Here is a 15,910-nt window from a genome sequence, read left to right on the forward strand (position 1 = left end):
CTGGCTTTCTTTTTTCACCTAGCCACTCCTATTCAGTCTCCTTTATTGCTTTCTCTTTGTCTTCCTTCCCTTAAATGTCACTGTTTACCAAGATTCTGTTCTAGTCTCTCTCTCCTTTCTTTTTTTTTCTTTTTTTGGTAGAGATGGGGTCTTGCTATATAGCCCAGGCTGGTCTTGAACTCCGAGCCTCAAGCAATCCTCCTGCCTCTGTCTCCCAATGTGCTGGGATTATAGGTGTGAGCCACTGCACCTGGCCTATGCTTTTCCTTTCTCACCAGATGATCTAATCCACCTGTGTGACTTTTGTGGCACTTTTGCTCATTAATCCAAAATCTTTAGCTTAGAACTCTCAAAACTCTAGATCTATATACCCCAAAACCTACCTAGATGCCTTACAGAGATGTCTGAATGATTATGTCTAAACAGTTCTTCACTCTTGCCCCGACCCCTCCAGAAATTATTTTACAAACCCATGAGGTGATCTTAATTGGCCAAGTTAGAAAATCATCACCTGAATCCATCTGCTTCCCTCTAAGAATGGAGTTCTCTATCTGTAAATAGTGGACTAAACCTAATTTTTTAAAAACCTAAGTGTAACAAGAGAATAACTTTATTTTTATTTATTTATATATTTTTTGAGACGGAGTCTCACTCTGTCGCCAGGCTGGAGTGCAGGGGCGCAATCTCGGCTCACTGCAACCTCCACCTCGTGGGTTCAAGCGATTCTCCTGCCTCAGCCTCCCGAGTAGCTGGGATTACAGGCATGTGCCACCACGCCCAGCTAATTTTTGTATTTTTAGTAAAGATGGGGTTTCACCGTGTTGGCCAGGCTGGTCTCAAACTCCTGACCTCAGGTGATCCGCCTGCCTCAGCCTCCCAAAGTGTTGGGATTACAGGTGTGAGCCACTGCGCCCAGCCCTCAAATAATAACTTTTTTTTTTTTTTTTGAGATGGAGTCTCACCCTGTCACCCAGGCTGGAGTGCAATGGCGTGATCTCAGCTCACTGCAACCTCCGCCTCCTGGGTTCAAGCGATTTTCCTGCTTCAGCCTCCCGAGTAGCTGGGATTACAGGGGCGCACCACCACACCTGGCTAATTTTTTGTATCTTTAGTAGAGACAGGGGTTTCACCATGTTGGCCAGGCTGGTCTCGAACTCCTGACCTCAGGTGATCCACCTGCCTCGGCCTCCCAAAGTGCTGGGATTACAGGTGTGAGCCACCACAACCGGCCGAAAATAACTTTGAAGTTATTTTCTTCAGGTTCCTATATGAAAACCCAATTTATGTAAGTGAGATATGTAGGAGTCTAAATCCTCTCTCCATTACTCTTGCCTCTACATTAATTACATTAATTTATACCCTTATACCCCATTATTTCTTCCCTAGATCCCTGCAGTGTCTTGACTAATCTTTCTGCCTACACTGTAACCCATCTATGTCTCTCTCATCCATTTATCACGTCATCTCCAGAGTGATTTTTTTGTTTTGTTTTGTTTTTGAGACAGGGTCTCGCTCTGTCACCCAGGCTGGAGTGCAGTGGTGTGCTTATATCTCACTGCAGCCTTGACCTCCTAGGCTTAAGCAATTCTCCTGCCTCAGCCCCCCAAGTAGCTGAGACTACAGGTTTGCACAATAACGCCTGGCTAAGCTGGGCGTGGTGGCTCATGCCTGTAATCCCAGCACTTTGGGAGGCTGAGGTGGGTGGATCACTTGAGGTCAGGAGTTCAAGACCAGCCTGACCAATATGGTGAAATCCTGTCTCTACTAAAAATGCAAAAATTAGCCAGGCATAGTGGCACATGCCTGTAATCCCAGCTACTTGGGAGGCTGAGGCAGGAGAATTGCATGAACCCAGGAGATGTAGGTTGCAGTGAGCCAAGATCATGCCACTGCACTCCAACCTGGGTGACAAAGCAAGACTCCATCTCAAAAAAAAAAAAAAAGCCTGGCTAATTTTTGTATATTTTTTGTAGAGATGGGGTTTCACCATGTTGCACAAGCTGGTCTCAAAATCCTGGTCTCAAGGGATCCATCCACTTCAGCTTCCCAAAACGCTGTGATTTTACAAGCGTGAGTTACCACACCGGGCCCAAAGTGATTTTTAAAAATCAAATGTAATGCCATTCCCCTTACTCAAAATATTTTATGGCTTTCCTTTGCCTTCAGGATAAAATGCAAACTCCTTATAATGATATGTGAAGCTCTTAATGGCTTCTTCCTTCTCCAGCATCAACTCTGACCCTAACCTATACTGTAGCCATGCTCAACCATTTAAAGTTCCCCTAAAACACTATCTTTTCTCTTACCATGGCTCCATTCATTGAACAAATATTTATTGAGCACCTACTATGTGTTAGGCACTGAACATAGGTACTGAACATTCTTTCTTTCTTTTTTTTTTGAGACAGTGTTTCACTCTTGTTGCCCAGGCTCACTGCAACTTCTGCCTCCCAGGTTCAAGCGATTCCCCTGCCTCAGCCTCCCGAGTAGCTGGGATTACAGGTGCCCGCCACAACGCCCGGCTAATTTTTTGAATTTTTAGTAGAGTTGGGGTTTCATCATGTTGGCCAGGCTGGTCTCGAACTCCTGACCTCAGGTGATCCACCCACCTTGGCCTCCCAAAGTGCTGGGATTACAGGTGTGATCCACCTTGCCCAGCCAGGTACTGAACATTCAACAGTGGATGTAACAGTGACCATAAGTCTGTTCCTTTGTTGAGCATGTGTTCTTGTGAAACAAGACAGATAATAAGTAAATAAAATTTTAGATTGTGGTAAATGCTATAAATGAAATCAGGAAGATGAGCTAGAAAGCAACTGGGGTGGGGTTGGAGGGTTGAAAGAGGACCTTCTGTACATAAAATAGGAGTATGTTTTCCGTGGAGGTGATGTCTGGTCAGGCACACTAAGATCTGAGATTTCTAGTGTAAATAGGAAGCAAACAACATCTCTGAGAAGACAAAGAAAAAGAACTTAAAGGAAGCCACAGTGGCTGAAGTAAAATGAACAAGGGGCAGAGTGTTATAAAATGAGGTTGGGATAGATCCTGAGGCAGAACTTGGGTATTAAAAATTATAAAAAAGAAATGAGATTGCGGATGCAGGTAGGGTTCAAGTCATCTATATCCTTAAACATTTTTAAAAAATATTTCAAGGGTTGAGGGGAAATGGGAAGTGACTGCCAAAGGGTACAAAGTTTCTTTAGAGGATGATAAAATGTTCTAGAAGTAATTGTGGTGATGATTGAACTCTGAATTATACACTTTAAATAGGTGAATTTTATGGTATGTGAATTATATCTCAATGACGCGGTTAGAAAAAATAAAATGAGGCCAGGCATGGTGGCTCACGCCTGTAATCCCAGCACTTTGGGAGGCCAAGGCAGGTGGATCACCTGAGGTCAGGAGTTCAAGACCAGCCTAGCCAACATGGAAATCCCGTCTCTACTAAAATACAAAAATTAGCTGGGCGTGGTGGCATGTGCCTTTAATCCCAGCTACTAAGAAGGCTGAGGCAGGAGAATCGCTTGAACCCGGGAGGCAGAGGTTGCAGTGTGCTGGGATTGCACCACTGCACTCCAGCCTGGGCGACAGAGTGAGACTCCATCTCAAAAAAAAAGAAAAAGAAAAAAGAAAATGGTCATATGTGTCTAGTGCCTACCACACTGTATAGCATAGCTCTGTATCTTCTTCTCCAGGCTTATCTCATCCATTTTAATAACTACTCACACCTTCAGCAAAACATTTCAACTGAGCCCCAGGTTTTATTATATTATTATAATCTGCAATTTGTAAAGGATATTTTCACCTACATATCTTACAGACATCTCAAAAAATCCGTCTAGAACCAAATAATTTGCCAACTCTGTTTCCTCTCTTGTCTTCCCTCCTTTGATAATGACATAACCATCCACCCATTTATCCAGCTGAAATCTAGGAATAAACCTAGGCAAATTTGCTTCTCGGCCGGGTGCAGTGTAATCCCAGCAATTTGGGAGGCCGAGGATGGCGGATCACTTGAGGCCAAGAGTTTGAGACCAGCTTGGCCAACATGGCGAAACCCCATCTCTACCAAAAATACAGAAAAATTAGCTGGATGTGGTGGCACATGCCTGTAATCCCAGCTACTTGGAAGGCTGAGGGATGAGAATTGCTTGAACCTGGGAGGCGGAGGTTGCAGCGAGCTGAGATTGTGCCTCTGCACTTCAGCCTGGGTGACAGGGAGACTGTATCAAAAAGAAAAAAAAATTAAAAAATTGCTTCTTTCACCATCACCTTCCCAAACATCTTGTCTGTCATTATTGATTTTACCTCCTAAATATATCTGAAACTTGTTCTCTATTCTCAGATCTTATTCCACTGCCTTAGTTCAGGCCATCATCTTTTATTTTCTCTCATATGGACTGTGGTAATAACATCTTAACTGGTTTCCCTAATGCCAGTTCTGCGCACTCCAAGTCATCTCCTATATTATTGTTAAAGTCATCCTTCTAAAATGTGATCCTAATCATATCTCCTGCTTCTGCCTAAAACTTTTCACCAACTTTCTATCATAAGATAAAATCTTGCTCCTCAGCATGATATATAGAACTCTTCCTAATTTAATCTGCCTACATTCCAGCCTTTTAGTCCCTTACTTCCAAAAGATTTTATATTCTGGCAATAACGAACTGGTCAGAGTTTTCCCAGTACACTCAGCTTCATGACTTCAGGTTTTATCTCATGTTCTTCTTTTACCCCCTTTTTTTCCCCATCCCTTAAATATACTTTTTTTGGGGGCGGGGAGGGGGACAGGGTCTTGCTCTGTTGCCAAGGATTGAATACAATGGCATGATCATAGCTCACTGCAACCTTAAACTCCTCAAATGGACTCAAGTGACCCTCCCGCCTCAACCTCCCACGTAACTGGGACTACAGGCATAAACCACCACACCCAACTAATTTTTTTTTTCTTTGTGGAGACAGGGCCTCGCTATGTTACCTAGGCTGATCTCAAACTTCTGGCCTCAAGTGATCCTCCCACCTCGGTTTCCCACAGTGCTAGGATTACAGGTGTAATTACAGGCATACAGGATTACAGGTATATTACTGTGCCCAGCCAAATATGCCATCTTTTAGCCAAAGCTTTCCTTTACCATTCTGTCTTTCCTTCCTCACTCAACATGGATAATCATCTTCCATCTTCTGAGCTATCTTTGTACTTTCTGCAAACTTTATTATTTTTACTCTCATTTCAATTTTTTTTTTTTTAGACAGAGTCTCACATCTCACTCTGTCACCCAGGCTGGAGTGTAGTGATGCGATATCGGGTCACTGCAACCTCTGCCTTCTGGGCTCAAGCAATTCTCCTGCCTCAGCCTCCAGAGTAGCTGGGATTACAGGCATGTGCCACCAAGCCTAGCTAATTTTTGTATTTTTTGTAGAGATGGGGTTTTACCATATTAGCCAGGCTGGTCTCAAACTCCTGACCTCAAGTGACCCACCCGCCTCAGCCTCCCAAAGTGCTGGGATTACAGGTGTGAGTTACTGTGCCCCGGCCCCAAAATGTTTTTAATATGAACATATTTCTATTGCTACATATATCTCACTGTGTAGCAATTTTTATTTACCTTGTGTTTTTGTTTTGTTTTGTCTTGTTTTTTAGACACAGTCTTGCTCTGTTGCCCAGGCTGGAGTGCAGTGGCGCAATCTCAGCTCACTGCAACCTCCACCTCCTGAGTTCAAGCGATTCTCCTGCCTCAGCCTCCCCAGGAGCTGGAATTACAGGTGTGTGCCACCATGCCCGCCAGGCTAATTTTTCTATGAAAACAAGGATGTCTTGGGGAGGTTAAGAAAAAGTGTAGGCGAGGATGTGGTTGAGATAGTTCCCGGAATCCATCCCAGGCCCCCGTACTTTAACACCAGCCCTTGAAATATGTGTGCAGCTCACACACACGAATGTGTGTATACACCTTGGAGTATCTCTGGAGCTCATGCATGCACGTCCGTCACAAAGGGTTTGAAAGCGAGAATCAGATGAGATGCTGAAAAAAACACTTGTGGACTCCATGACTGGGGGCAGCATCGGAGGTTTTTTTGTTTTGTTTTTTAAATCAGGTCTCTCACTGTGTCGGCCAGGCTGGAGGGTAGTGGCTACTCACAGGCAAGTCCACGGCGAGGCCACTACCGCCTCATCTTCCTGGGCTCAGGCGATCCCGCCTCAGCCTTCTGAATAGCTGAGACTACAGGAGCGCGCCACCACGCCTATCTGCAGTGATTTTTTGTTTGTTTTGAAACGGAGTCTCAGTCTTTCGCCCAGGCTGGAGTGCAGTGGCGCGATCTCGGCTCACCGCAACCTCCTCCTCCCGGGTTCAAGCGATTCTCTTGCCTCAGCCCCCCGAGTAGCTGGGATTAAAGGTGCGCGCTACCACTCCCGGCTAATTTTTGTACTTTTAGTAGAGACCCCTGTCTCTATAGTTTCACCATGTTGATTAAGCTGGCTGGTCTCGAACTCCTGATCTCGTGATCCGCTCGCCTCGGGCCTCCCAAAGTGCTGGGATTACAGGCCTGAGCCACCGCGCCCGGCCTCTGCAGTGATTTTTTTTTTTTTCTTTTTGAGGAGTCTCACCTCTGTCGCCCAGGCTGGATGCAGTAGCACGATCTCGGCTCACTGCAACCTCCACCTCCCAGGTTCAAGCGATTCTCCTGCCTCAGCCTCCCAAGTAGCTGGGATTACAGGGGCCCACCACCATGCCAGGCTAATTTTTGTATTTTTGGTAGAGATGGGGTTTCACCATGCTGGCCAGACTCAGGTGATCCGCCCGCCTACACCTTCGAAAGTGCTGGGATTACAGGCGTGAGCCACTACGCCCGGCCTGCAGTGATTTTCAAAGAGTCTTTTATATTTCCTTTAACCATTATTTTCAATACGCAAATAACTCTTGAAAATACGTTCTTCTTTTGAAAAAAAAAAAAACAAAAACAAAAACGGGGGGGAATGTATAAAATAACCAGAAAAACTTCTCCCATTCCCAACGTAATCATGGCTATCGTGTGTATGCTTCCAGGACTTTTCTTTTTTACATAAAGACAGTGCATGCTTTTGTTTTGTGCTTCACATAAACGCCTATCCCATCTTAAAGATGCTTTTACAACCTGCTATTTTACGACCTGCTGACTTGACGAAGTGTCGTAAAGTCCCGTCCACTTCAGCTTCTTTCCCACCGCAGCACAAAAGGCCACGCAGGCCGTTCTAACCCTAGCGGCCAAGAGGCGGGGTGGCAGGCTCTGGAGCCTGCGGGCAGGGAAGAAGACGGCGCGCGACGATGTCGCACCGCGGCGTGCGCGGTGTCGGCAGTAGCTGCGGCGCAGGGGCGGAGCGAAAGCTGCGGCGGCGTCGGGTACGCGCACACGTTGCATCTTCTTCCTTTCGCGGGGTACTGCGTGGTTCTGGCACCAGCCAGGCGTACTGACAGGTAGACCAGCGGGACTGGTGGAGATGGCGACGCTCTCTCTGACCGTGAATTCAGGAGACCCTCCGCTAGGTAAGGGGCCGAGACCAATGACCTGTGTGGGTTGCATCAGCCAGGGAGGGTGCGGGGCGAGGAAGGTCGCTGCGCCCCGGCTTTGCGCAGTGGTGGTCACCATCTGGGAGGTTGGACCTGCCCTTCGCCCCAGAATTGTACGTGGAGGAGGCTCCGCACCCCTCGCCCCGTGTCCCCGGCAGGTGCATCTGCTCCTGAAGATGGTTTTCCCGGGCATGGAGGGAGGCGCAGTGTGAGCCCAGGCTAGGCAACACGAGACTCCGCTTCGGATCTTCTTCTCAGAGGGATGAACTCCCAGTCAACTCATCTCTCCCTTTTTCCCCCGGAGAGCGAGAGTTGCTCGTGGAAATAAGATTTTAAAACTTAAAATCCAATTATCGTCGCTTCTCCTTTAGCATTTTTCCCCTGACTCCTTTTCTTGCCTCCTTTCCTGTCCTCTCCTCTCAGGAGAAATCCTCAGTTCTCTTGAGTCAAATTTTCCTTAACGTTTTATCGAGTTCAGAAGAAAGAACCCAGACGAGCGTATTAGCATTTAGGATTTCAATTGAGGCTGCATTTATTTTTAATTAAAGGTGGTAGGGTAATTGGGGAAAACACCCAGGTATACTGTAGACTGATACGGTTGCTTTTACTGCACCCTGTGGATGTGTAGTAAATTTCAGAGTAAACATTGGATCTGTCTCCTTACTGATACATCTTCAGTTCTGTTTGGAATTATTTTTTCGACATGACCAAGGTTATTGTTGGTAGATTGCTTAGAATTTCTGCTTTTTCATTACTTTGGGAAATTACACAGAATAATTTAAGTAGTTTGCCGATTTTTTTTTTCTTTTGAGAGTCAGGGTCTTGCTTTATCGTCCAGGTTGGAGTGCAGTGGCACTTTCAAGGCTCACTGCAGCCTCGAACTTCCGGGCTCAGATGATCCTCCCACCTCAGCCTCCTTAGTAGCTGGGACTACAGACGCGTGCCACCATGCCTGGCTAATTTTGTGTTTGTGTCTTTTTTGGAAAGATGGCGTTTCACTGTGTTGCCCAGGCTGGTCTCAAACTCCTGGGCTCAAGCCTTCCTGGCTTGGCCTCCCAAAGTACTAGGATTACAGGCATGAGCCACGGTACCCAGCCTGACCTAATATTTGTTAATGCATACGTATGATAATACACACACAGTACTTTTTAATGTTCAAGAAGCCCATACCTTTATGTACAATTGGCCACGTGGGGCTGATGAAATTATTCATTATGTTCTCAACTTTGGTCATGTTTTAAGGTTGTTGAACAAAAACACAACTTAGTAGCCATTTTAAAAATTTAAAAGATGATAATGTTTTGGCATATTGGTTGCAGTAATGGACTAACCGCACAACAAATCAATGAACTCTAAAAGGAATGGGTTTGATTCCTGAGCTGGAGAGGCATTAGAGTGCCCTCATGGTTGAGAGCAAAGACGTTTCGTTCCTGCAGACCTGAGTCCAATCCTGGCTGCCACTTATTAGTTGTGAAACCTTGACAAGTTCCTTATTTAGCTTCTCCCATAGTTTCCTTGTTTTAAGAAAGGGAGAATAATGTCTGACAGATAGGATTGGTTGCCAGAGTTAAGTGAGACTATGGTTAAAGTTCCTGATACTGTTTTTTTTTTTTTTTTTGAGACCGAGCTCATTGCAACCTCTGTCTCCCAGGATCAAGCGATTCTTGTTCTCAGCCACATGAGTAGTTGCGCTTACAGGTGCGCACCACCACGCCCGCCTAATTTTTGAATTTTTTAGTAGACACAGCATTTTGCCATGTTGGCCAGGCTGGTCTCAAACTCCTGACCTCAAGCAGTCCGCCCGCCTTGGCCTCCCAAAGTGCCAGGACCACAGATGTGAGCCACCATGCCCAGCCTCCTGATACATTTTTTGTTATTTAGAAAATCACCCTGAAGGTGGCCTGTTTCTGTAGTGTATTACAGAACTCAGAATTCTGCCAGTATTCTATGAAACTCTTGTCATTTTGAACTGTATGCCAATTATCAAATATATCATTTTTCTAATTGCTCCTCCCCCTTTTTAATTTTTGATTTAATTATTCCCAGTTGTTTAATTCAATTACACTTTATCTTTAAGTAATATAATTAGATGAAACATTTTAAAATAATAGGTTGCATTGCTAGAATTTTCCTATTTTATATGCATTCATCATGTTATATATTTAATGTTAATTTCAAACTTAAAACAAAGATGCAAGGCTAGAACAAAGACCTTTTTCCCCGGTACCACCCAAGAGCATACTGTAGATATGAGGCTTCAGTATCTCAGCATAACTCCAGTGTACATCCCCAACAAACTTGGAAACTCCACGTGATCTCACACAAGCACCCAAATCAGGAAATACACTTGGATACAATGCTTCCATCTAATGCACAGACCCCATCCTTGTTCTATCACTATTTGTTACAACCAGACCCTCCATAGTGTTGAGATCAAAATCCTGTATTATGCTTTGTTTGCATCTAACTGTCACCTCTCTCCAGTTTCTTTCAGTCTGGAATGGCTTCCTAGTCTTCCCTTGGCTTTCATAGCTTTGACCTTTCTGAAGATTACAGGCCACTTAACTTGAAGAATATCCCCTGTTTAAGTTGTCTGATATTTCCTGGTGGCTAGATTCAGGCTCTGTGTCTTTGGCAGGAATAGCAGTTATTCCTTGTTCTTCATTGCAGCCCATCAGTTGGTGCATGAATTTAATTTTCCCATTACTGATGATTCTAACCTTGATTTTAATGGGCAGATGCATTGGAATCATGTAAATGTTCCACTTTGCATGAGATCTTCACCCACTAGTTTCAGTATCCGTTGATACTTCCTGCCTAACTTGATTTTTATGATTTTGTGATGTTTGCGAGATAGCGACTTTCCAATTCTACCATTCCTTCTGTAGGTATTAGTTGGCATTTTTCTGTGAGGAGAGCTTCTCTTTTTCCCATTTAAAAAAATCATAGCAAAATCTACTCAAGAAGTTACAATTTGTATTATTTTCATTTTCTATTTAAAATTATTTTATTTTTAAAAATTAGTTTTATTGAATTATAACTTGTATACAATTAAGTTCACCACTTGTAAGTGATTGACAAATGTATACAGTGTGTGGTCTACACCACAGTCATCATGTAGAATATTTTCATTACTTCAGAAAGTCCTCTCATGCCCCTTTGCAGTCATTCCTTTCCCTACTCCTGGCACCTAATAGCGACTCGTCTTCTTTTTGTCACTCTTGTTTTGCTTTTTCTATAATTTCATATAAATTGAATCATATTATATGTATTCTTATATTCTCATATGTGCCTAGGATAATACTTCTGAAATTCATATATCTTTTTGTCTATGACAGTAGTTTACTTTTGTTGTTGTTGATGTTGTTTTGTTTTTTTTTTTGTTTTTTGAGATGGAGTCTCACCCTGTCACCAGGCTGGAGTGCAGTAGTGTGATCTTGGCTCGCTGAAACCTCTGCCTCCCAGATTCATGCGATCCTCCTGCCTCAGCCTCCCGAGTAGCTGGGACTATAGGCCTGTGCCGCCACGCCCAGCTAATTTTTATATTTTTAGTAGAGACTCTATGTCCTTTCGACATATGTGCTCTCTATCTTTGAGTACTCCTTTGCTTTCTAACACAATAAGATTTTTCAGTTTTATTTTGCACCTTCCTTGCCACAGCCCTGTTTCCAGTGGAACATGGTGTTTATAAACCAGTATCTGGGTGCTAGTTGTCCATCTTTTTTTTTAGACGGAATTTCACTCTTGTTGCCCAGGCTGGAGTGCAATAGCGCAATCTTGGCTCACCACAACCTCTGCCTCCCAGGTTCAAGCGATTCTCCTGCCTCAGCCTTCTGAGTAGCTGGGATTACAGGCATGTGCCACCGCACCTGGCTAATTTTGTATTTTTAGTGGAGATGGGGTTTCTCCATGTTGGTCAGGCTGGTCTCGAACTCCCGACCTCAGGTGATCCGCCCACCTCATCCTCCCAAAGTGCTGGGATTATAGGCGTGAGCCACCGCGCCTGGCCTGTCTATCTTAACCAAATTAAGGGACAGAGGATTAATGAATTAATTAAGTGTCAAGAGGCCATATTACACTGTTTTAGAGTTTGAGCTGTGGACTACATGAGGCTTGCATTCAGATCCTGACTGCCATATATTTTGTCAAGGACATTAGGCTGGTTATTTAACTCCTTTAAGCCTTACTTTCCTATTCTGTAAAATGGGGATGGAAGTATCTCTTTTTTTTTTTTGAGACAGTTTCGCTGTGTCATTCAGGCAGGAACGCAGTGGTGCAATCACGGCTCACTGCGGCCATGACTTCCCAGGCTCAAGCAGTCCTCCCACCTCAGCCCCCTGGGTAGCTGGGACCACAGGTGTGTACCACTGTGCCTAGCTAATTTTTGTATTTTTTTGTAGAGACAGAGTCTCACTGTGTTGCCCAGGCTGGTCTTGAACTTGTGGGTTCAAGCAGTCCTCCCACCTCAGCCTCCCAAAGTGCTGGGATTATAGGCATGAGATATCATGTCCTTTGAATCTAACTCTACAGGTTACCCCAAAGATGAAAAATTATAACTGTAAAGCATTTGGCATAGTGACTAAGACATAATAGTCACTCAAATACTATTAACGATAGCTTTTTTTTCTTTTTTTTTAGTTTTTTAAAAATCCAAGGTCAACATATTAACAAAAGCTTTTATGTAAGGCACTATACTATTTTTTTTTTTTTAAGACGCAGTTTCGCTCTTGTCACCCAGGCTGGAGTGCAATGGCTCAATCTCAGCTCACCATAACCTCCACCTCCCAGGTTCAAGCGATTCTCCTGCCTCAGCCTCCCGAGTAGCTGGGGTTACAGGCATGCGCCACCATGACTGGCTAATTTTATATTTTTAGTAGAGACGGGGTTTCTCCATGTTGGTGAGGCTGGTCTTGAACTCCCGCCCTCAGGTGATCCGCCTGCCTCGGCCTCCCAAAGTGCTGGGATTACAGGCATGAGCCACCATGCCTGGCTGGCACTATACTAATTTCTTTTTGTCTCTGAAGGGAGAAGCAGATTAATTTCAGTGTCTCTAACTGAAAGCTGAACAAATTCAAAACCAGTTGGATATGCTAGTGAATGGATTCTGTATTCTGATTTGTTGCTGCTCTGAGACAAAAGACTATATTTTCTGTCTACAGACTACTGAGAAAAAAGTTCACTCCTTATAGGACTTAATATTGGTTTGTTGACTCATCCTGATTGCTTTATGATTCCAGTTATAAATACTGCATTGCTTTTAAATATAAAAAATATTTTCATATTATTTATAGGAGCTTTGCTGGCAGTAGAACACGTGAAAGACGATGTCAGCATTTCCGTTGAAGAAGGGAAAGAGAATATTCTTCATGTTTCTGAGTAAGTGTTTTCATCTTTTTATTTTCAGTACTGATTGGCTTTTTCTTTTTTTTAGAGTTTTTTTTTAAGAGACAGAGTCTCCCTCTTTTGCCCAGGCTGGCATGATCATAGCTCACTGTACCTAGAACTCGTGGACTCAGGCTCCTGCCATCTCAGCCTCCCGAGTAGCTAGGACTGCAGGCACATGCCTCCACACCTGGCTAATTAAAAAATGTTTTTTGTAGAGAGGGGATATCACTGTGTTCCCCAGGCCAGTTTGAACTCCTGGCCTCAAGCCATCCTCTGACCTCAGCATCCCAAAGCACTAGGGTTAAAGACGTGAGCCACCGCATTTGGCCTCTGAATGGCATTTAAAGAAATATTTGGCATCGCCGGGTGTGGTGGCTCACACATGTAATCCCAGCACTTTGGGAGGCCGAGGCAGGCGGATCACAAGGTCAGGAGATCGAGACCATCCTGGGTAACAGTGAAACCCTGTCTCTACTAAAAATACAAAAAATTATCCACGTGTGGTGGCACGTGCTTGTAATCCCAGCTACCTGGGAGGCTGAGGCAGGAGAATTGTTTGAACGCGGGAGGTGGAGGTTGCAGTAAACCGAGAGTGCGCCACTGCGCTCCAGCCTGGGTGACAGAGTTAGACTCTGTCTCAAAAAAAAAAAAAAATTTCAGCATTAAATGTTGTATGCTTGTTTTACTTACTAATTAGGTAGATTGTCCCTAGAAAGAAGTATACTTTTCTTTATTCTAAAAGAATTGAATCTAGAGACTTAAATTTTTCAGCAAACTGATTCCCCATGTAATCTGTTTAAAAGGAACTAGAGGTCTAGCTTTGAGAGCCCATCTGCAACACCAGCTCCTGAAATGAGGCACAGTTATTTTATTGGACTGGTCTATTCCCAGAAATGAGTGACTGGTTTAATGGGATCCTTTGGTGCCCAGCTATTGATTTTTTCCTGTACAACCACCAACTCAGCTTTTAACTGAAACTTCTAGGGAAGTTTCAGACAGGGGAATGTTGCTTCAGAAAGTGATACCCCAAAGACTGGCACTTTGACATGCTGAGAGGCCTTAGAAGCTACCTTAGAATCAGGGTACCTCTAACCTTGTTTCCTTTCACAACCCAACATGCCCACCTCCCCCATCATATAGAGAGGGACTTTCTAGAATTTCCTCATCTGGCCAAGAAAGCATCTTTCCAAAAGAAATGCAGTTGACTTAAGTCCCCTCCTTGGGGATCTCATCAAAATAATCTGGAAAGATCAGTCAATCCCAGCTCAGACAGATTTCACCTGCTCTTCTGAGGGCAGCCTCAAGATATTACCTAGGTGACTTTATCCGTGTAATAAGACAGTCTTTGTTCCTGTGCTGCTCTGTTTCTTATCTTCCTTTAATGTTGCTCTCTCACCTCCCTGTGCCCACTTCCTGGTCCATTTATTCTGATGATTTACTTTCGCTCAAAAGAATTATCTGCAATCCCTGTCTTTCTGCTCCCCTATGAAACAGGGTATGTGGCCAGGCGCGGTGGCTCACGCCTGTAGTATCAACACTTTGAGAGGCCAAGGTGGGTGGATCACTTGACGTCAGGAGTCCAAGACCAGCCTGGCCAACTTGGTGAAACCTCGTTTCTACTAAAAATACAAAAAAATATTAGCCGGGCATGGTGGTGCGTGCCTGTAGTCCCAGCTACTCAGGAGGCTGAGGCAGGAGAATAGCTTGAACCTGGTGGGCATACATTGCAGTGAGTTGAGATCATGCCACTGCACTCCAGCCTGGGCGACAGAGCAAGATTCTGTCTCAAAAAAAAAAACTCTAAAAACTTTGCCAGATAGAAGAATCTGGACCAGATTGAAAGAGGGTTTCAAAGATATATTTTTAAGCAGGATGCAGATTTGAAATGTTTAAACACACTGCTAAAGGTCCCTAATAAACTGCTGTAAGAAAGACTTGTATTGGGGAAGGGATAAAATATAAAAAATAAGAGTATTACCAGCTTGGTGTCATTTTCTCATGAAAAAAACTGAGACAGAAATAGGTTTGAAAGAGGTGCCATGCAGCTTCTTGACTTGGAGAACTGCAGTCCCCCTTGTTGAGCCTCAAAGGGAAAACGAAAAGAATGCAAGAGGAGGATTTCCGTTCTCTACCATACCACTCTTTATCCTGATGTTTTATAATTCTTTGTTGACTAAAAATAATTGAATATGGCATAGTTTTATTAAGAGTTGTAATACATAAAATGTCACTAGTTCAAATATGTTGATTTTAAAAGCCAGATGTTATTTATGTAGTATCTATAGTGATGTTACTTTCTCCTACCTGCAGTGATTGGAATTAGGCTAGTGTTGTCTTGTAAGTTAACTTTAATGAATAAATCTAATGATTCTTGCCTTAATAAAAGTACTGCCTCAGAACAGAAAAATAGTCATTACTGAAATGCTTGGCGTCTGTTAATAGTAGGTACATATTTCACTTGAAAGCCACTAATTTGTCTTTGCCAGACTTACTCTTACTGTTGACTTGCTGGTCACAAAATTTATAAACTGTTTGTAGTGATAATCACAAAGGTGACTGTGCATAAAATGAGTAAAGGAAATTAATCTGTAATTGCATTCTCAAAGTACTAACCTAAATGTTCTGTGTGCCTCTTGCCCTCTCAATCCTCACTGCAGCCTTGGTCTTCTGGGCTCAGACGATTCCCCTGCCTCAGTGCCCCCTCCCCTCCAACCTGGCCCCCAAGTAGCTGGGACCACAGACACATGCCACCATGCCAGCAAATTTTTGTATTTTTGTAGAGATGGGATTTCGCCATGTTGCCTAGGCTGGTCTTTACCTCCTGGGCTCAAGGGATCCGCCCACTTCGGCCTCCCAAAATACTGGGATTATAGGCATGAGCCACCGCACCCAGCCACAAAGGTAAACTTTTTATGTGTTCAAAATTAATGTCTTTCTACAAGGTTCCAAGTATCATATTTGATCATTTATTTTATTTATTT

At 43.9% G+C, this 15,910-nt stretch overlaps 1 protein-coding gene across 3 annotated transcripts in view; it reads left to right on the top strand.

The window, feature by feature from the left end:
* The first annotated feature begins 5,644 nt into the window (after positions 1 to 5,644).
* The window catches only part of EPRS1 (glutamyl-prolyl-tRNA synthetase 1), an 83,291-nt gene continuing 73,025 nt past the window's right edge, over positions 5,645 to 15,910 (top strand). Inside the window, exons 1-3 of one of the 3 annotated variants that reach the window (XM_063725138.1) lie at positions 5,645 to 5,763; positions 7,206 to 7,520; positions 12,836 to 12,920. In XM_063725138.1, coding sequence (XP_063581208.1) covers positions 7,475 to 7,520; positions 12,836 to 12,920 — 131 coding nt within the window. In that variant the 5' untranslated portion in view covers positions 5,645 to 5,763; positions 7,206 to 7,474. Of the gene's footprint in view, positions 5,764 to 7,188; positions 7,521 to 12,835; positions 12,921 to 15,910 lie in introns of all 3 variants that reach the window. The other 2 variants (XM_054520220.1, XM_054520227.1) reach the window with 2 other exon arrangements.

Source organism: Pongo abelii, chromosome 1, assembly GCF_028885655.2.
Source record: "Pongo abelii isolate AG06213 chromosome 1, NHGRI_mPonAbe1-v2.0_pri, whole genome shotgun sequence".
NCBI lineage: Eukaryota > Metazoa > Chordata > Mammalia > Primates > Hominidae > Pongo > Pongo abelii.